Source organism: Toxorhynchites rutilus, chromosome 2 (assembly GCF_029784135.1).
Source record: "Toxorhynchites rutilus septentrionalis strain SRP chromosome 2, ASM2978413v1, whole genome shotgun sequence".
Taxonomy (NCBI): Eukaryota; Metazoa; Arthropoda; class Insecta; order Diptera; family Culicidae; genus Toxorhynchites; species Toxorhynchites rutilus.
The window spans coordinates 82,657,141-82,676,802 of record NC_073745.1 but is presented as its reverse complement, the minus strand read 5'-3'; the positions used below and the strand labels follow the sequence as shown (position 1 = coordinate 82,676,802).

General features: G+C 40.9%; 1 protein-coding gene across 2 annotated transcripts in view; it reads left to right on the top strand.

Annotated features, from left to right (window-relative positions):
* The window catches only part of LOC129771559 (recQ-mediated genome instability protein 1-like), a 73,547-nt gene that overhangs the window by 46,008 nt on the left and 7,877 nt on the right, over nucleotides 1–19,662 (top strand). Inside the window, exon 5 of one of the 2 annotated variants that reach the window (XM_055775309.1) lies at nucleotides 12,676–12,722. The exons of the other annotated variant lie outside the window; for it this stretch is intronic. Within the exon in view, the coding sequence (XP_055631284.1) occupies nucleotides 12,676–12,707 (32 nt within the window). The 3' untranslated portion in view covers nucleotides 12,708–12,722. Of the gene's footprint in view, nucleotides 1–12,675; nucleotides 12,723–19,662 lie in introns of those variants that run through there. 2 annotated transcript variants of the gene reach the window in all.

Below are 19,662 nucleotides of genomic sequence, written 5' to 3'. Positions count from 1 at the left end.
AAATTTGGAACTTGAAGTTGGTTGCTTCGTGAAATTTCATATCAATGACCGATCGTGTATTGTGAAAAATTTAGTACAAGTGTAAGTGTAAAATTTTATATGGTAGCATTTGTGTTAAAAATGACTTGAAATGTGAAACGATTTATTTCAATTTTCATAAATGAAAACCTAGGTGTGTTCCCGCTCGAGAACGGATCGTTTGGTTTAAGCTATCTGTTTTGTTGTGTTCATTGTCACCCAAGGAAAGTTTATACGGCGAGAAAGATTGGAAAAGTGAAGAAATATTAGTGATTCCCCATATGCTCTACATATAGTATTAGGTGTTGTTAGTCCAATTAAAATTCGCATTGGGTTGAATAGACACTCAGAAAGTAAAAATTATAAAAGAAAATTACCTTTCCATTTTAAATATGTTTTCTCTATAATAAAGTAACATGTTTTTACTGATGAGGAAAATTGACAATTGTGTTCGGTATTGGTAATTATTTTATACTACATTTTCTCTTTATTTCATCCATACATAACACAGGAGGCATCTCGTCTAGGATCACAGAGGTTTTCGTCATATCTCGTTCCACTTCGGTATCTTTTATCTGATACGCACCATCCAACGACTGTTTAGTATCCTTCTGTCATCATCACTCGGTAAACACTGGTGGAGTGAACAAACAATACCCAACAACCAAACAAAACGGCCTTTTTCAGGGCTACCGAATCGTTATCAAAGAGTATAATGATGTAATTCTTCAAACATGTCCAAAATCAACAGATAGCCTAACGGAATCCTACGTCAACTATGCGGTCGTGTCTCGGACACAACCCTCCTGTGACTTTTTTAACCGTTTTTTTATCCATGAAACGTAATGTAAGCATTTGATAAACTTGTTGAATTCAAGATAGGTTTCGTCTTTAATCTAATGACAGTTTTGGACTTCCGATTTTTTTCTACTGATGCTGTTATGATTTTAAAAATGAAGGAAACTTTTGCGAATGCAACATCCATGCCTCACATATGTCATATGCAAAATCGCTAATTGAGGTCAACGAAGTGCACCGCGAAAGGTTGAGCCTGAGCTTTATTGGCTATCACTCAACTAAACTGCAGTGAAGTCCTCGCTCGTTTGTTTGCGTCTCCAAACGTTATTGGCAATATTTGAACAAAACAATCGTTTCTATTTATCGATTCAATTTAACATCTATCACGACTTCAGCAAACAGACGCACTCTCCGGTGTTTTGATTATTCATATGCGGTGGTAAATGAACCGATTTCTGTACCTATTTCTGAACTGTCGCCAAGGGATGCTGTTTGCGCTGGTCAAAACAGAGTATGTACCAGCAGCACGAGGTGTGAATTAGATCCACCATCTGACGACAAGATAAGCGGAGATATTAATATTTACTACGAATATTGTTCGTCGTTGTCACGTAAAGTTGATCGTTCCATAAATCTTTGGTTGATTGTTTCAGCTAATGAAGTATTGACGTTATTTTTCGTGGTGATAAAGCAGTAAATCAACAGAAACTACGCACAATCTCTTATCTAGTTCAACCGTTTCGTCAAATGATGATGGGCGTTTGTTTATTATCCCAAATGCCTTCAATGAGTGTATCAATGATATATCGTATCTGACCAGCAGACGCATTACTGGAGTTTAAAGTGAAAACCAATGAAGGTTGTTACCGGTGGCTGATAATCATCCACTCCATACCGTCGTACCGTCTCGCACTGATTGGTTCACGCAAAGGACACACCTCTTCACGTGGATTAAAATAGAATCGGCTCATTTTATCAGCGCTGTTATATTCTGTAAACACTTTTGTTGGTGTTCCATTTGGTTTGCGATTACTTGGAGCAATCGGACTATTACAGGTCGGACTCGATTATATATAATCGCAATTTCACTTGAACGTTAATTTTCGAATCACAAAAAAGCTATTTTTCTATTAATGTTTGACATTCATACATTAATAAAAAAAACGTTTTCTTGAGATTCGATTATGTATAGGATTTGAAATTAATTGTTGAAAAAAATGGTCGACTATATATAATCGAGTCCGACCTGTATGCTGTTGTGACTTTCAGAACAGCTATCGCAATTTTATTACTTCGTTATATGTTTGGCTTCCGTTTTCTTTTGATATTTGGATTAAAAAGAAAGAAAAGAATTGAAGAAAATTGATGAATAAAATTATATGGCGCGACCCGATCACATGTTGAATGTTGTGAAAATACTGTGTTTCAGCATGATATGCTCGTTCAAACATGCGAATGCAGCTTTTCATTCATTTTGATTGAACAAAAAGGGCCGTCACACCTGCAACGTTCAACCAGATGAGAGAACTTGCATTGGCACTATAGTAGAAAACAATTCAATCTCATCCAATTAGCCATCTTGGTCTTTGAACACTCCGGACACTCCGACACGACACGAGCGGTAACTTATTCTGTCGTCATTAAGCTGTGAAATTCCAATCAACGTAGGAAGAAAGTCCGGTGGACTCTAACCCTTTGAGTACAAATGGTTGAGTGTTTCGATTGAAAGCTGTGATTAATCGCTTGGGTTTTAATATTGATAAGAAATGAATTAGTCATAACAGCATCTAATCTATCGAATTAATAGGCTTTGTTGCATTCCCAATGATAGACGGAATTAGCGGTTCCAACATTTTCTCTGCCCATGTGACTTCCTTGCTTGAGTCAGTGGTAATCACGCAATGATAGAACTCTTAATAAAATTTCCAGTGAATTTTTAGATGAATAGAATATTCTAACTTGCGGGGAATTTGTCCTACAACACTCATTCGAGTAGTTCCATGCTGCATTGAAATATCAACATTTAACTACAATTTCGTACTAGGTGTTCCTGAAGCATAGAGAAATTAATTCAAAGAAAAACGATAAATGGCTTCAATTTCTATGAATTCGTCTTTATTCTAAAGATAATTCTTTACTATTTTTATTTTAATATGATTTCCGGCATATACATTTTGTCAAATATATACCGAGAATTTATATTTTTAAAGAAAATGCTTTAATTATCATTTAAATTGAAATTATCGCCTTCAAAATAGGCTCCATCTGAAGCAATACACTCTTTCCAACGTACAACCTTCGAAACACTTCTTCTTCTAGCTGTATTCAGAAATTGCATTCAGTTCACGCAGGGAGTTCGTTTCATCGTCTTCATTGCTCTCGTGGGACCCGTAGCTGTAATTTGAGTTTCGGAAACATGAAAAAAGCTACACGGCGCCATATCTGGAGAGTACGATGTTTGTTCAATCACATTCGTGTCATTTTAGATCAAAAAATCGTTCACAATGATCAACAGTTGAGCTGATGAATTATCATTGTGCAAAATTCAAATAGGGGAAAGCGGAGGAAGACGGCCACCCGAGGTGAGATGGCCACTCTCTAGATTATTGAAACAATCAACTATTGGACAATTATAATACATTATTTTAGTGTATTGCATTACCCTCGATTATGTATACACGTTTCACTTATGATAAAACAACAAAAATAAACTTTTCTGATAAGGGGCTGTCCACATACCACGTGGACAGAAAAAGCACGTTTTTGGACACCCCCCTCCCCCTTCGTGGACAAGCGTGGACATTCCTGATACCCCTCCCTCTGTTGTCCGCGTGGACATTCCTCCATTTTTAAAAGACAATAATTGTTTTTTTTATGTTATATTCTATATTTTCTATTGGTAAAAATGTTAGCTATTACTATTAAATGGTTTGTTTTATTTTTTTTATTTTTTACCGAGCTCGGGAAGCTCTTTAGTTTTTTTGTCCGATGAAGTCCAAATAAAAATATTACTCATGGATCTCATCTCGCATATTTTTGTTAAAAGTCGACGCAAGTTTGTTGAGCTCTTTGATTCTTCAAGAAAACCAGGCAATGAACTGAAGGGCTTCGTTTAGAAACAGTTATTGGAATTTATCAAAGAAAGACGAATTTCGAAACGAGACAGCAGTGGTATAAATACAAATCGATATGGATATCATCACGTTGTTCAAGTCATTAATGTGTTGTGTTGTATTCCGTAGACTGGCTCGTTGAACGGGCGAATTGCCGCTCAAACTCATAGACGTTATTCAGTGCCTGATTTCTGACGCCGTTCACTTAATAGATCCGTAGATCTTTGTTACCGCCGTGATGAAATTAGTCCAATCACCCCACATAGCGGGACCGAAAATCAAAACATAAGTTCAATCACCCCGCATAGCAGGACCAAAACATAAACAGATGTAAACATAAATTATCTGAAGTAAACCATGTGTCTTTTCTCTCCTTCGCTTTTTTATGAGAATAGAATTTTATGACCTTGATGGAAAGCGCAAGCAAGCTATATCACTTAACCAGAGCATTTAAAGTATAAGCATAATGCACTTGTTTATATTGAGACGCATACACTGAGAGGAAAATTTAGTATATATGACCAATTTTTTGGTAAATATTACCAATTCTCTAGTCATTTTCTACCCTACTAATCATTTGTACATCCTACGAAAAAAAAATGGTAGACACAAATGTCAAACAAAACTATGGTTTGTAAGTCCAATGTTGGCTCAATTTCGGCTTTAGTAATGGCTAATTTGTTGGCTCTCCATTGGTTCAATTAAATTTTTATTTAAAATATTTTTATTTTCATTAATATTCTTAATCCTTTCCTATTTTTTAAATTGAAAAATTTAAAAATAAAATATTGAAAAGTTTTTCCTGCATGTTTAGCGAGCGAGTTGGATATCACAGTACATAAAAGTGTGCTTTTTCGGACACTGGCCAAATTTTGCTGGATCGCAAATTGCATCAATTTGTTCTCATCTTCGAAGATAATTTGACGCCGGAAATCGACACCGCGTCGTACGTACTCGAACGGGACATCGAAACAGTAAACCTCGATAATGCATGCCGTACGCTCTTTGCTTTCTTTGATGTGGCTCACACTGGTCACGGGTGTCTCTTATTCGAATACGTTGCCAAATATGATAACCGCGTTCAACACATGGAACAGCGGTATTTCTATAAAATAGAACGAATTGCGTAACATAGTGCCAAATATTTTAAAATAATTGAGCATTTACCTATTTTTACTGGAAATCCCAATGGAAGCTGCATAGTGAAAAAATCATTCATTTCAGTCACATGCGGATCAAAATTGGTAGTACTTGTTCTTTAAATTTGATAAGAAATTCTCCACTCAGCCACATGTTAGCTTAGAACCGCTGCACATTAAATGTGATTATTTTCGATTTTCCAATACCTCCTTCCTACCCTTAGAAAAATCCGCATCCCTACCAGAGATTAGTATATTTTACTCGATAACATTAGTAAGCTTGGATATTGTCATATCTGAAAACTGGTGAGAAAAGCGCGTATTAACCATTTTCATTGCTCCCATAAGGCAATACGGAGGTATAATAAGGATATAATTCTTGAACGATATTTTATAGCTGTTACACAGATACGATCCGTTGCTGATGAAATCCACGGGAAAGAGAGCTTGAAAAGGGTGACACGCAAGGGAAATAAAAGTGACGTAGAAAAGACATACGTTCCTCAAGATGAATACAATATTCAGATGAACACTTGTCTATTGAATGAACATCATGCCGAGGGGTGTATACAGATGTACGAGAATAGAGGTATATATTTGGACATATTATTTCGAAATATCACTTAACATACTCCACCCCCACCAACGTCTTCTTCAATTGGTAGAGGGCAAAGCTTACTTATCGATCTTTTGATTTCACCTTTTGCCGTAATCAGAGTAGCTACACGAATGTGCTTGTCCGGTCCAGGATGAAGTTTGATCACTCGTCCCGTAATCCAAGTATTCGCTGGTAACGCGTCGTCTTTTACTAGACACAGTTGTCCAAGCAATAAGTCCGGTTGTTTCGAAGACCACTTTTTTGTCCGCTGTTGAAGGTTGTTGAGATATTCAACTCTCCATCTATTCCAGAAGAGCTGAAGATTTTTCTGCACTTCTTCATATCTTGTCAATCGGGTTGACGATGTCTCACAAAAAAGTTTATCGGGGATGGCTGTAATTGGTCCGCCAACTAGAAAGTGACCTGGTGTCAATGGATTAGGATCGCGTGCATCCGTAGATAATGGAGAAATAGGTCTTGAGTTTAGACATCCTTCGATTTGTTTAAGTAGCGTTAGCATCTCCTCATATGTGGGGATTGTCGAACCTAGGACCCGTTTCATGTGATGTTTGACACTTTTAATGCCGGCTTCCCAGATGCCCCCAAAATTTGGAGACCTGGGTGGGATAAACTTCCACTCGATTTCTTCGACTGCACAAAATTTTCGCACTTCAGGTTCAATCTGGTTTTTAAATTGCTCGGTTAAACGTTGAATTTCGTTCTTAGAGCCAACAAAATTGGTAGCATTATCGCAGAAAATAGTAGAGCCTTGACCTCGTTGGCTGCTGAATCTTCTGAGAGCTGCAATGAAGGCGGGACTTGACAAGCTGCTTACCAGTTCTATGTGAACCGCACGCGTACGTAAACAAATGAACAGCGCAACATATACTTTGAGAGTCTTCTGAGTTCGTATAAAGTTTTCCTTGATCGTGAATGGCCCGCCAAAGTCAACACCACAAGTTTGGAAAGGTCTACCTGGTGTTAATCGTACTTTTGGGATCTCTCCCATTACTTGCTTAAGTGATTGAGGGTTATTTCGAAAGCATGTTAAACATCGGTGAACAACTTTTCTCACTAAGTTTTTTCCATGAATCGGCCAGTAGTTCAATCTTATTGTATATAACAATGATTGAGGTCCGATGTGGAGATGCGATATATGTTTGTCGACAGCAATCAAGAAGGTTAATTTGCAATTGGCTGGTAGGATGATTGGATGCAGTTGATCATAATCCAGACCAGCTGCCTGAATGCGACCACCAACTCGTAATAAACCATCTTGATCTAAAAATGGTCGTAGCGTTAACAACGAGCTTGAATTACTCAGTTTTTTGTTTGTTGTGAGTTGTTGAATCTCCGAGGTGAATTTCTTCTTCTGACTAATCTTGATGATATGTTTCAGAGCATCCTTTAGCTCATTCATTGCCAGTGAGCCGATTTTTCTGTTGTCACGCGAAAAACAATTTTTCTTGAACCTTAAGCAATATGCCACCACTCGCTGCAGTTTTCCTATGCTTGAATAGCGCTCGAGTAAGGTATAATCCCTTATCGGACTTGCAATGTCATCTGGTTCCGATATTCTTTCTGTATTCCGTGTTATGAAGCAGTCTATCTGTTCCACTTCACTATGACTCCATAGTTGGTTGCAGTTTAATAGGAAATCAGGACCGGACCACCACAACGAATTTTTGGCCAACAATTTCACTGAAGAACCCCTAGATATAGGGTCCGCAGGATTCTCTCCAGAGCTAACATGGTACCAGTCTTTTATTGAGGTTCTCGCGTTGATTTCATTTACTCTGTTCGTTATAAACTGTGGCCGTCGCTTCGTTGGGCTTGCGATCCAATCCAATGTGACAGTAGAGTCTGTCCAGTAATATACCCAATCAATTTTAACATGCACTGTTGCTTTGACCTTCTCCATTAAATGCACCAAGAGTGAAGCAGCTCTCAGCTCCATTCTGGGGATTGTAGTATTTTCATCCGTGTTTTTCTCACTTGTCGGCGTAACTCGTGATTTAGCACAAAGTAGTTGAATTTGAGCACCATTTTCTGTAATGGTTCTCACATAAATTGCTGCGCCATATGCTCTTTTAGCCGCATCCGAAAACCCGTGCAGTTCAATAATATTTTTATGGCTCGGTTCCGATGTCGTTATACGATATTATGAATTTCCGATATTTGAACACAGAACCATCTCCATTTGTCTGCTATCGCCTCTGGTAGCGGTTCATCCCAGTCCAATTTTTGTGACCAAATATCTTGCATTATAAGCTTACCATGCACGACAAGTGGGCTGAGCATTCCGAGTGGGTCATAGATCTTTTGAATATCTGACAACACGTTACGTTTTGTGATCTTAGTGTGCATTTGAAGTTCACTTTGAAACCCAAAAACATCCACCTTAGAGTTCCATCGTAGACCTAGAATCTTTACCTCATCTTTTTTCCTATCATCGGGTACTAACGCAGATGAGTTTGAATTCCATTTGTGAAGTTTGAACCCAGCGTCGTTTAGTATCGCTGTAATTTCTTCTTTAAGTTCAATTAGTTCGTCTAGATCGTCGAGACCTGTCACCATGTCGTCCATATAAAAGTCTGTTTCAATCACACTACTAGCTTGCGGAAACCTAGCTTTAGATTCAATTGCTACTTGTTTTAAGCATCGCGCTGCAACGTATGGTGCCGAACATGTACCATATGTTACAGTGTTGAGCCGGTATGTGGATACGGCTTCTTCGCTAGAGAATCGCCACAGAATGTACTGTAACTGACAATCTGTTTCGTGGACCAGAATTTGTCGAAACATTTTTTCGAGATCCGCAATCAACACGTATTTGGGAAACCGGAATCTGAGCAGAATGTTGAAGGTGTCCTGCTGAATCGTGGGTCCAGTCATTAGAACGTCATTCAGTGATAGACCACTAGAAGAAGCTGCAGATGCATTGAAAACTACCCTTAATTTTGTGGTAGCGCTCTCAGGTCTGAATACTGGGTGATGAGGACTATAAAACACAGGGCCATTCAGTCCGTCTAAGTCCTTTTCGTTTACCTTGGACATGTGACCTAGTTCTAAATATTCAGAAATAAAAGTGCTATATTGTTGATGTAGCAAAGGATCCACTTCAAACCTTTTTTCTAGCTTCAAGAATTGTCCTAGAGCCAAGGTTTTAGAATCACCCAGTTGATCAGAGTTGGGTTTTCGTGGCAGTCGCACTATAAAACGGCCGTCTTCTGTGCGTGTGGTGGTATCTACGAACAATTGCTCGCACAATGATTTCTCTTCAGTCCACTCAATAGGAACGAAACTGTTCTTGGTTCCACTGATTACCATTGATACTTCGGTGTTTGCCTTTATGTATGCCCTACCACCGCCAATTACCCACCCAAGTGCCGTATTTTGAATACGCGGTAGTTCTTCACCAATGTCTTTGTTGCCACTTCGAATGATGTCAAATACGATCGAAACTCCCAATAGTATGTCAACTGGGCTACTTAAATGGAAATCAGGATCCGCTAAATTTACGTCTGAAAGATTCCAGTTGTCTGTATTCAAATCCTTCGAGGGAATGCTCCCGATTACATTGTCCGATACTAGCACTGGTATTGTCCTATGGTAATCGGACACGCGTGATTCGATAGAAATCCAACCTCTTTCGTGAACTGGCTGTTTGCATTGTCCAAAGCCATACACGTTAACTTTGGTCGTCTGAGTTGGTACTCCTAAACGGTTCATCAGCGATTTCGTAGCGAAGTTGAACTGTGAGCCTGAGTCTAATAAGACTCGACCCAATATTGGGGCACGGTCAAGACTGTGAACCAAAACTATAGCCGTAGGGAGGATGCTTGTGTCGATGGATAAGTCTGCGTTATTTGTTCTGTATAAATATTTATTAAACAAAGTTATTCGTCTATCGCTCAATATAAACGGAATCTACAAGAACTACTCACTTTTCTCTTGATGATGCTTATCTGGTGGGTTGTCATTGTAATAGAAACATTCTTTCTTCTCTCGGTGGATGGATGTATGATGCTTCCCATCACATTTGAAGCAGCCTCCGCTTCGACATTTATCTGCAGTATGGTTTGACTTGAGGCAATTGTAGCACAGTGCGAAACGCTTGATCATCTTCAGCTTTTCGTCGATAGATTTTGCACGATACCGATTACAGCTTCCAAGAAAGTGTTCCCCTCTGCAAGCTGCGCATAATTGCGATGGTTTTGTGACTGTCAGTGCCCGTCCTTCCAATTTAACCCTTTTCGCAGGAATAGTGCTTTCCACATAAGATCTTTTCTTTGAAGGTATAGCTTCTAGCATTTGACAGCGGTCCGTGACGAAATTTTCTAGCATGCTGTACGATGCAGGTACTGTTCCTGAAGAGACAGCTTCCCACTCACGACGGGTGGCTGGGTCCAGTTTATTGGTCATCAGATGAATCAAGATCGTATCCCACGACTCCACCGGTTGTTTCAAAATTTGAAGACAGCGCATGTGTTTTCGTGCTCCATCGAACAGATGTCTCAGTCCATCAGCTGATTCCACGTCAACTGCCTTGAGTTCGAACAGATCTCGAGTATGTTTTTGGATGAGTAGCTTAGGGTTGTTGTAGCGTCGCACCAGCATGTCATATACAACCTCGTAATTTGCTTCCGTTGTGGGCAGTGAATCAATCAATCCCAGTGCTGATCCACGCAACGAGAGTTTCAAGTATTCGAACTTCTGAATTGTGGCTAATGTGGTGCGCAGATGAATTAGAGCGTTAAATTTATCGAACCACTCTAACCAACTTTCACCGGATCCCGAAAAGACCGGTAAGTTTATAGTTGGCAAGCGCACGGTATCATGGCTCGCAGTTGCCGTGTCATTGGGTTTCTTGCTTCTTATGATCCTTTCGAATTCGCTAAGTCCCGATATGTATTTGATTTCCAGTTCGTCTCGGTTATTTGCTTCGTCGGGTACAATTTGTTCCAGTGCTGTTTGATGTTGATCATAATTCTGGTAACAGTTCTTGAGCATCTCGCGCCTTGTTTCCAACGACAGAGTATCGTGTTGGAACGCCGAGATGTTTTCAATAATTTTGTTTATCCTGGTACAGGCGTGATTTCGCTGTACGATTAACCGATTAAAATCATCCTGCGTGATGAGCAGCACTGCTCCTGAAGAATTTGACTGCTCAGCCTCTTCATCCGCAACCGTAACAACAACCTCCACGTCGTCGACTTCCGCCATGATTTAACCTGTCAAATGAAATGATTACTTTTATTTTTTGTTGCTTGAGCCGCCATTTTATCTTTCCGGAAAAGAGCGTTTCCTTCTGGGACAACCTCTGATATCCAAGTCCGACCCGAATGTCGATTTTTATATTCACGAACACACAAGTTCTACGCTGCTCCCAGTGAGCTCAAATATGATTTTGATATATTTAGCCCCGTTGGCTTGAATTTTCGTTTTCATCAAACCCACATGTTTGAAGCAATGTCGCATTTGCAAGAATATAGATGGATTTAGCCCCGATGGCCCAAACTCCATCTCGAAATTGTTCAGAAAAGACCCATGTGTCTTATTGAACGAACGTCGACCCGATTGTCGTTCCATTTTTCAGCTTGTTTGACGCCATTTTGATGAAAGTTTTTTGCATTCAAATACTATGTGCAAAGCAATTCAATTTGCCGACCCGTGTGTCGTTTAACTTGAAAATGTTGTTTCACTACCTATAAGGCTACTAATTAACAAGTAATTTATCTTACCGTGAACCGATCCGGTTCGAAGGACCAAAATGAACGATATTTTATAGCTGTTACACAGATACGATCCGTTGCTGATGAAATCCACGGGAAAGAGAGCTTGAAAAGGGTGACACGCAAGGGAAATAAAAGTGACGTAGAAAAGACATACGTTCCTCAAGATGAATACAATATTCAGATGAACACTTGTCTATTGAATGAACATCATGCCGAGGGGTGTATACAGATGTACGAGAATAGAGGTATATATTTGGACATATTATTTCGAAATATCACTTAACAATTCTGATACGTGCATTTTCGGCGAGAAAATGTAGCCGATATTGGGCTTCCGAATCATGGTTCTGCTTGACATATGTGTTTATTAGTACGGTCGAAAATGACTATAGATTGGTACTATTTACCAAAAAATTCGTTATATTTACTAATTGTTTCTCTCAGTGTAGAGTTGATGCATGGAAGGTAACTCTATGTTTTTCAAATACCTGGGTGTATATTTTGATTCTAAATGTACCTGGGGGAGACACATTGCGTATTTGAAACAGAAATGCCAGCAAAGAATCAATTTTCTCCAAACAATAACCGGAACATGGTGGGGTGCCCATCCAGGAGACCTCATTCAGTTGTACAAAACAACGATATTGTCAGTGTCGATTCCGGGGAATGAGAAAGCGGACTCGCTAGCTAAGGTGGGCGCTTTAGAAGGCACACTTTTTGAAAGGCAAATTGCCTATAATGAATTTTTTCACATTCCTCGTCAGGACACACTCGTTAGTTGGCTGCGCATGTGGAGTGAAGATGAGTTCGGTCGTTGGTTACACACGATTATCCCTAAGGTCTCGACGAGTGCATGGTTCAAGGGATTGAATGTAGGTCGTGATTTCATTCGCGTGATATCTCGGCTTATGTCCAATCACTACAACCTAAACGCGCATCTCTATCGCATTGAGCTCGCAGCAAACAATCTTTGTGATTGTGGCGATGGCTACCACGACATCGAGCATGTTGTCTGGTCGTGTATCCGGTTCCATGCTGCTCGCTCTCAGCTCTCTAGAGCACTGAGAGCACAAGGCAGACAATCGGATATCCCCGTCCGGGATATCTTAGGTAGCCGGGATCCTGATCTTCTGCTTCATCTATACCTGTTCCTCAGAAACGCCGATGTCAACGTTTAATGATGTTTCCTTCGTTGTGTCCCCGTTTCATATCCCTCCTATCCGATCGATAAACTTTTACTTAGTCGCAATACATACACACACTCTTTACAGATGCACGGGCCGAAGGTTGTGCAGTCCACTGATCATTCAACAAGAGCCAAAGGTTGTACCGCTCATCACAACTCTACACGAGCTGATGATTGCGCCGGCTAGTGACCATTCTATGCTGGATTCCTCGAGTCGAGAAGACGCACCACGCTAGATATGGGGTACATACTAGGGGGCGTTGCTGATTAATGGTCAGCTGCATCCCAATAGGAAGTATCCCGTGTCGGGCACACGTACAGAGCATCGAAGACTGCAACATACTAATTATGAGAACACTTGTAATACTAACCTCGAGCCAACCGCGAGTAATCGGTTACATATTACTAATATAGTTGTAAGACAAAAATTGTCAAAATATTGGACTCCCGGCCCCGTCAGGCTAACGCCACATGTGCCTTAATAAAAAATATATTTTGGAAAAAAAAAACAAGCAAATGTTTACCTCCGTACCGCGTCGCATCCATTAGAGAAATGGCGGTTGCATACACACAGTTGCCAGAAATGAAAATAATCAAGGTTACACATGCTATGAAGTAAAATGTACGAATCATTGGTAGGGGTGTACATTGCATCTGACATCAGTTTAACAAAGTTTTTGTAATATTTACAAAAAATTTGTACATTTTACAAATGTTTCGACTACTAAAGATTTGGCAGCTGTATTTACTAAAGTAGCCTAGCACTACAAGCGAAGGATAGAAATATAAGTAGATGGAAAAATCCCCCGCATGTCAAGCGGAAAATGGATGCATTTTTGGTAATCTGAATATGATAGAGAGATCTTTCTCTCCCTTTTTAGTTTTAAACTAGAATAAGAATTTTCTGTATATAAAAAATCTAATTTTAGAATAAAGTTCAGTTCAATATCAACTGCTGTTTTGTCAAGATCCGAAAATCCTCTGGTTATACAGAAGTTTGTCTTTGGTCCCATTTCAAGGTGCATAGTCCTTCAAAATTGTAAGGAAACTAGCTAGAAGTCGGATCAGGCCAAGAGAATCTACTGTAACTAACCAGTGCACTAAGAAGAGCGAAACACTTTTCTCCCTTCCAGTATCATAGGCCTTCTTAATAGCAAGGCAAATAGAAGGAAGCGGTAAAGGCCGAGTATCAGCTCATCTAAGTGCGTTTATTGGTCCGCCATAGAACAGTTGATGCTGCGTCGGTACTCTCAGTTTCGTCGGTTAACAAAGTCTCGCGAACCCGAACCTTCGCGCGGGGAGACTTTCTAACGCGCGTAACACTCTTTATGTAGAATATTTTCCCATCTAAGCATCATTTTGAATTACACAATACCAGGTTGGGTAGTGCATGGTGGCTACACTGAACCTAGTCAAAACAAAACACCTGCGTTATCATCGTGATTGATAATTTCATCCATCAATTTTTTTTCTGTACAGCTTCGTTAATCGTGAGAAATATTGGGTTGCTCGGAAAACTCGTGCCGATTTTTTGGAAAAAAAAATCAAGCGCATTATTTTTATAGACATTTATTTCTTCAAGTATATATGCGCCGTTTTGTATTTTTATTCCATCTAATGAGCTTCTTACAGGATCCTGAACAAGTGATAATCTGAGGAAGGAATATCGGGTAAATATGGCGGGTCCAGCCAAACCGATTTGTGAAACAGACATTAAGTTTGGCATTGTCCTGGAGGAATACAACCCCCATCATATTGGATAATTCTGGCCTTGAGGGGGGACCCCTGTCTGGAAGGTCGGAAAACGAATTCCAATGAATATTTTAAAACTTTAGGACAATACCTAAAGCGTTACATAGGGGTTTTTGAAAATTCGAAAAATTACCAAAATGGCGGTTATTTTTGTTACAAATGACAAATTTTTCATGAAAAGTCGCTGTTTAGAAGCTCATAAAAAACGAAAAAATTAGATATCAAAAAACGGCTATGTAACGCTTTAGATAATCCATTTTTACATGCAGATAAAAAATTTCAGCCAAATCGGTCGAGTAGGTCGATCGAGAAAATTTATTTAGGTTAACATTTCTGAGGGCATAAGATTCCCAAAAATGCAAAAAACAAAAATTCGATTTTTTTGAATTTCTAGACCGGGGTCCCCCCTTAAACGCGCCTCAGAAGTGTTCAGCTGCCATGTAGGTACTTGGACAGTTTTCGAACTCCACTGAAAGCTGAGATTTCAGCTTCTGAAGCCAACTAACAGTTACTATAGAGGTATAGATCTGCAGAGATATGGCCCACGCATCAAACAATGTGTTGATCGCCTTTCATTTTCGCAAAATCTCAGTTAATAGAAGCTGAGCAGCGGAAGCTGTATCGAAACCCACAGCTATAAAAATAATGTCGTGCTTTTAATACATTTGAGAAAAAAAATTAGAGGTACAGAGAGCGAAGTCGAAATTTTTAAATAATCTTAAAACTTGAATTTTCAGCACATACGCAATAAAACGAAGGTTACAAATCGCTCATTTCGAGGAACGCTTTTTCAATTTTTCAATAGCTTTGTATTGAAAACTACTACTGGAAAATTTTTAAAACCTAATAAAAGCTGGTTGATAAGGGTCATTGTTTTTGTTTTCTTGGCTTAGCTAGCTGAAAGCCTCAAAAAACCTAGAAATTACAGAAAGAAATCGATTTTTTCTTGTTTTGTTCCTATATTTTTATTCATTACATTTACACAAACCAAGATAAAAATCCGTCCGTAGATATTCCGAACTTAAAGCTTTGAAGTGTTGAAGTTGGAACTTTGAAATGATGTATATCCATCTTTATAGGTTGATTTTTCATGAGGTTACAGCATTTCAAAAATCATTTAAATTTTACAAATTCACACTTTGTTCCTCTAATTTCTTTGTCGAGTCATAGAATTGTTAGATTCTTCGATTGTGCCTTCATCCTAGTGGAATGCATGATTCTCTCCTTCTTCTTCTTCAATGGCACTAACGTTCCTAGAGGAACTTTGCCGTCTGAACGTAGTATTACTTGCGTCATTTTTATTAGTACTTAGTTGAGATTTCTATGCCAAATAACACGCCTTGCAATGCATTCTGAGTGGCAAGCTCTAGAATACGCGTGATCACAGTGCAAGTCGGAGGAAATTTCTTTGACGAAAAATTCCCCCAACCAGAACGGGAATCGAAGCCGAACACCCGGCATGTTAGTTATGACGCTAACCACTCGGCCACGGGAGCACAATGATTCTCTCCTACCAATGAAAATAAATCGATTGCTCTCAAATCATGTGGATGACTTTCAAAACACACGTTTCAGGGAAGAAGTTCAACCTTATGGAAAAATATGGATGTTTGCCACACTCAGGTAGCTCAAGCCTTCTTTTATAAACACTGAATACAAAGAGCGGGCGGAAAGTTCGATAATTCTTGAAAATGCGCATCAATTAAAAAATTTGAATCGTGCCCACGTGGATAGTATCTAAACCCCCTCCGTGGACAACCGTGGACATTTTCATAACCCCTACCCCCCCTAAAGTTGTCCACGTGGTTTGTGGACATCCCCTAACACGCCTTGAATGTATTCCGAGGCCAAGCTCTTGAATACGCGTGACCACAGGCAAGTCGAAGGAAATTTCTCTGACGAAAAATCCCCCGGCCAGAACGGGAATCGAACCCGAACACCCGGCATGATAATGTGAGACGCTAACCACTCGGTCACTGGTGCACTTTGCACGATAATATACCCAATGCAAAATATTAGCTCATTTTGAACTTCATTTACTAGTGTCGCAGACGTTAAAATTTGAGAGAAATCCAAAAAATCACCGGAATAGAGTTTTAAAATTTGGTTTTTGGTACCTTATGTCTTAAAATTGCATGAACGCATCGCTGTTTTTGGTCAAAGGTCAGCAAACGCGGCACCCATCGCGCGGATAGCTTTTTCATGTCCAAAATGTCTTGCAAAATCTATCCTACGGCATCAGCTAACTCGCGTAATTTCACTTTACAATTGTTCAAAACGAGTCGATGTAGTTGTTTTGATTGATTTTTTGTTTTTAAGTTTTTTTTTTGTAACTTTGCAGTACATTCGCCTCTGGCCCTGTAAAGAGCCATAGCAAACCAGTCTAGAAGAGGAAACCCCAAAACGAAAAACCACTCATCAGATCTGTTCGCTCAGTTGTAAATTCAAGGCGAAGGTAGGAAGGAATCCTATGCTACGTGAGATATTTAATATATGCTGTAAAGAAAATGATATATGTATATTTATTCATGTGCTCCCGTGGCCAAGTGGTTAGATTTCTGGATTCGTACCCTTTTTTGGCCTTCCAGAGCGAGGTGCTCTGCGGTGCTTGTACACCCAATTTTAAATCCCCAAAACCACCGATAAACTGTTGTTCTCGAAGGAGCAGAAGTTGAATAACATTTCGTCAACCACTGGATTGATTGTTCAGGAGTTTTTCCCATCAAAAAACAATGTTTGATCAAATCCTGCAAGCGAATGGCACGACCTACAGCGATCCAATCGACACCGCGAACATGCTAGGGGAATATTTCGCTGAACTGTCCTCGATTTCGGGATACGATTCCGAGTTCATCCGACAGCAAAAAGCGGACACGAACTCAGTCGATCGATTCGTGGTTCCGAATGATCGGGTTGGAAAACCGTTCAACAAACCCTTCTCCGTCGAAGAACTCATCGTCGCTCTGCGCTCCACCAAAGGGGAGTCCACTGGTCCCGATCACATCGGTTATAAGATGATGAAGCAGCTGTCCCCGTTAGGTCAAACCACTCTCCTCGACATTTTTAATGATCTCTGGTTGAAGCACTACTTCCCAGCGGAATGGAGACATAGTATTGTGATCCCCATCCCCAAAGTCGGCCAGAACAGCTGCTCCGTGAAAGGATACCGGCCAATATCCTTGACCTCCTGTACGTCCAAGACCCTAGAGAGGATGGCGAACCGACGGCTCGTCACCTACCTGACCGAAAACAAGAAGTTGGACTGCCGACAGTTTACCTTTCGACCGGGGATGGGCACAAACACGTATTTCGCATCCCTTGTAGAGGTGGTAGCTGAGGCCAGAAAAAATCGACAGCATCTGGAGATGGTAGCCCTGGATCTAGAGAAGGCGTACAACCGAACCTGGATTCCATTAGTTCTTAAAACACTGGCTGACTGGGGGGTAGACGGCAACCTGCTGCACTTTGTTCAAAACTTCGTGACAAACCGGACCTTTGAGGTAAAAGTCGGGAACACCAGCTCCAGGCGCCTTCATGAAGAAACTGGTGTACCTCAAGGTTCCGTCTTAGCCGTCACCCTCTTCCTGATAGCGATGAACAGCCTGTTCCGGGTTATACCGAAGGGAGTATGCGTATTCACGTATGCGGACGACATCCTTTTGGTAGTGGTGGAGAACACGCACAGGGCACCACGCATCAAGATCCAGGCAGCTACCAATGCTATCGGTAAATGGGCTGTCGAACGAGGTTTTCAACTTTCGGCGCAAAAGAGTGGACACATGGTGGTATGCAGTCACAAACACCAAGGTTGCAATTCGGGAGTCAAAATCTACAACGACCGCATTCCCCGCCGTAGAACGTTGAGAATCCTGGGAGTGGTGGTCGATTGCAACCCGAACTTCCAGCACCATTTCGACGAGGTGAAGAAAAGCTGTGCCACCCGGTTTAACCTCTTAGAAACCATCTCCAAACCTCACCGGAGTAACAACCGAACGATCCGTTTACGGGTGGCCAAAGCCATCATCAATAGCCGCCTCACCTACGGTCTCAAAGTGACATGCCTGGCCAGAGATAAACTCCTAAAAACTCTATCACCGATTTACAACAATGCACTACGGATTATCTCTGGTCTGCTACCATCAACACCAGCAGCCTCGGTATGCCCCGAAATAGGAGAACCTCCGCGGCGATAGTTTCCAGAACTGCGAGCTTTCTCGCTAAAACCAGCGGAGGTAAGGAGACATACCTGACTGTTTTAACGAACGAAATCTTGCAGCAGGTGACACACTCAAACCTTCCATCGATAGCTAAACAGCTTTGGTTTGGGACTAACGACTGGAGGTTGCCGGTGGTCCAAGTGGATGATACAATCAGGAACAACTTTCGAGCTGGGGCGAGCTCTGTGGGTCTGAAGCAAACCTTTGTCGAACTTGTCTCAAGAAAATATCACAATTATGAAATTCGCTACACGGACGGTTCCAAAGGGATGCAAGGAGTTGGTTTCGGGGTAAGCGGTCAGAATAACTCTCTTATTTCCAGCAAGAAGCTCGTCGACATTTGCCAGGTTTTCTCGGCCGAAGCTGCCGGAATATTTGAAGCTGCCACTATACCGTCAAGCAAATCGATCCTGATAGTTACCGACTCGGCTAGCGTCATCGATGCCGTTGGCGCGGCTATAACTAGGCACCCATGGATACAAGCTATCAGGAGGTATCTGCTGCCGGATACAGTCCTCATGTGGGTCCCCGGACATAGTGGCATAGCCGGCAATGAAGCGGCCGACCGTTTTGCTGGAATCGGTCACCTTGGACAACTTTTGACGCGCAAAGTACCGCTAGACGACATCAGAGTATGGATCGCCAACACGTTCAAAACTTTTTGGGCGGAAAAATGGTCCGTTGAAGCGACGCTGTTCCTCCGGAGAATCAAAGGATCCATCACCAGATTCGAAGACATCAAGACGATGAGAGAGCAACGAATCTTATCCAGTTTAAGAACCGGCCACTGCAACATGTCACACAACTTCAACAGAGGACCCTTTCATCCCCTTTGTGACTTGTGCGAGGTTCGCAATTCAGTCGAACACATCCTCTGTATTTGCCCAAAGTATGAGAACCTCCGGAACTTACACGGGATCAGCGGGAGCATCGAGATGTGCTTGGCGACGACCCTACACAAACTACTGCTCTGCTCTGTTTTTTGAAAGATGCCGATCTGTACTTTAAAATTTGAACAAAAAACTTGTGATTAAATCGAAGATCCTTGTTCCTTCCCCTTCGCGATAAGGGGAACAAGAACAGTCGGCATCTTCGAGTGGCGC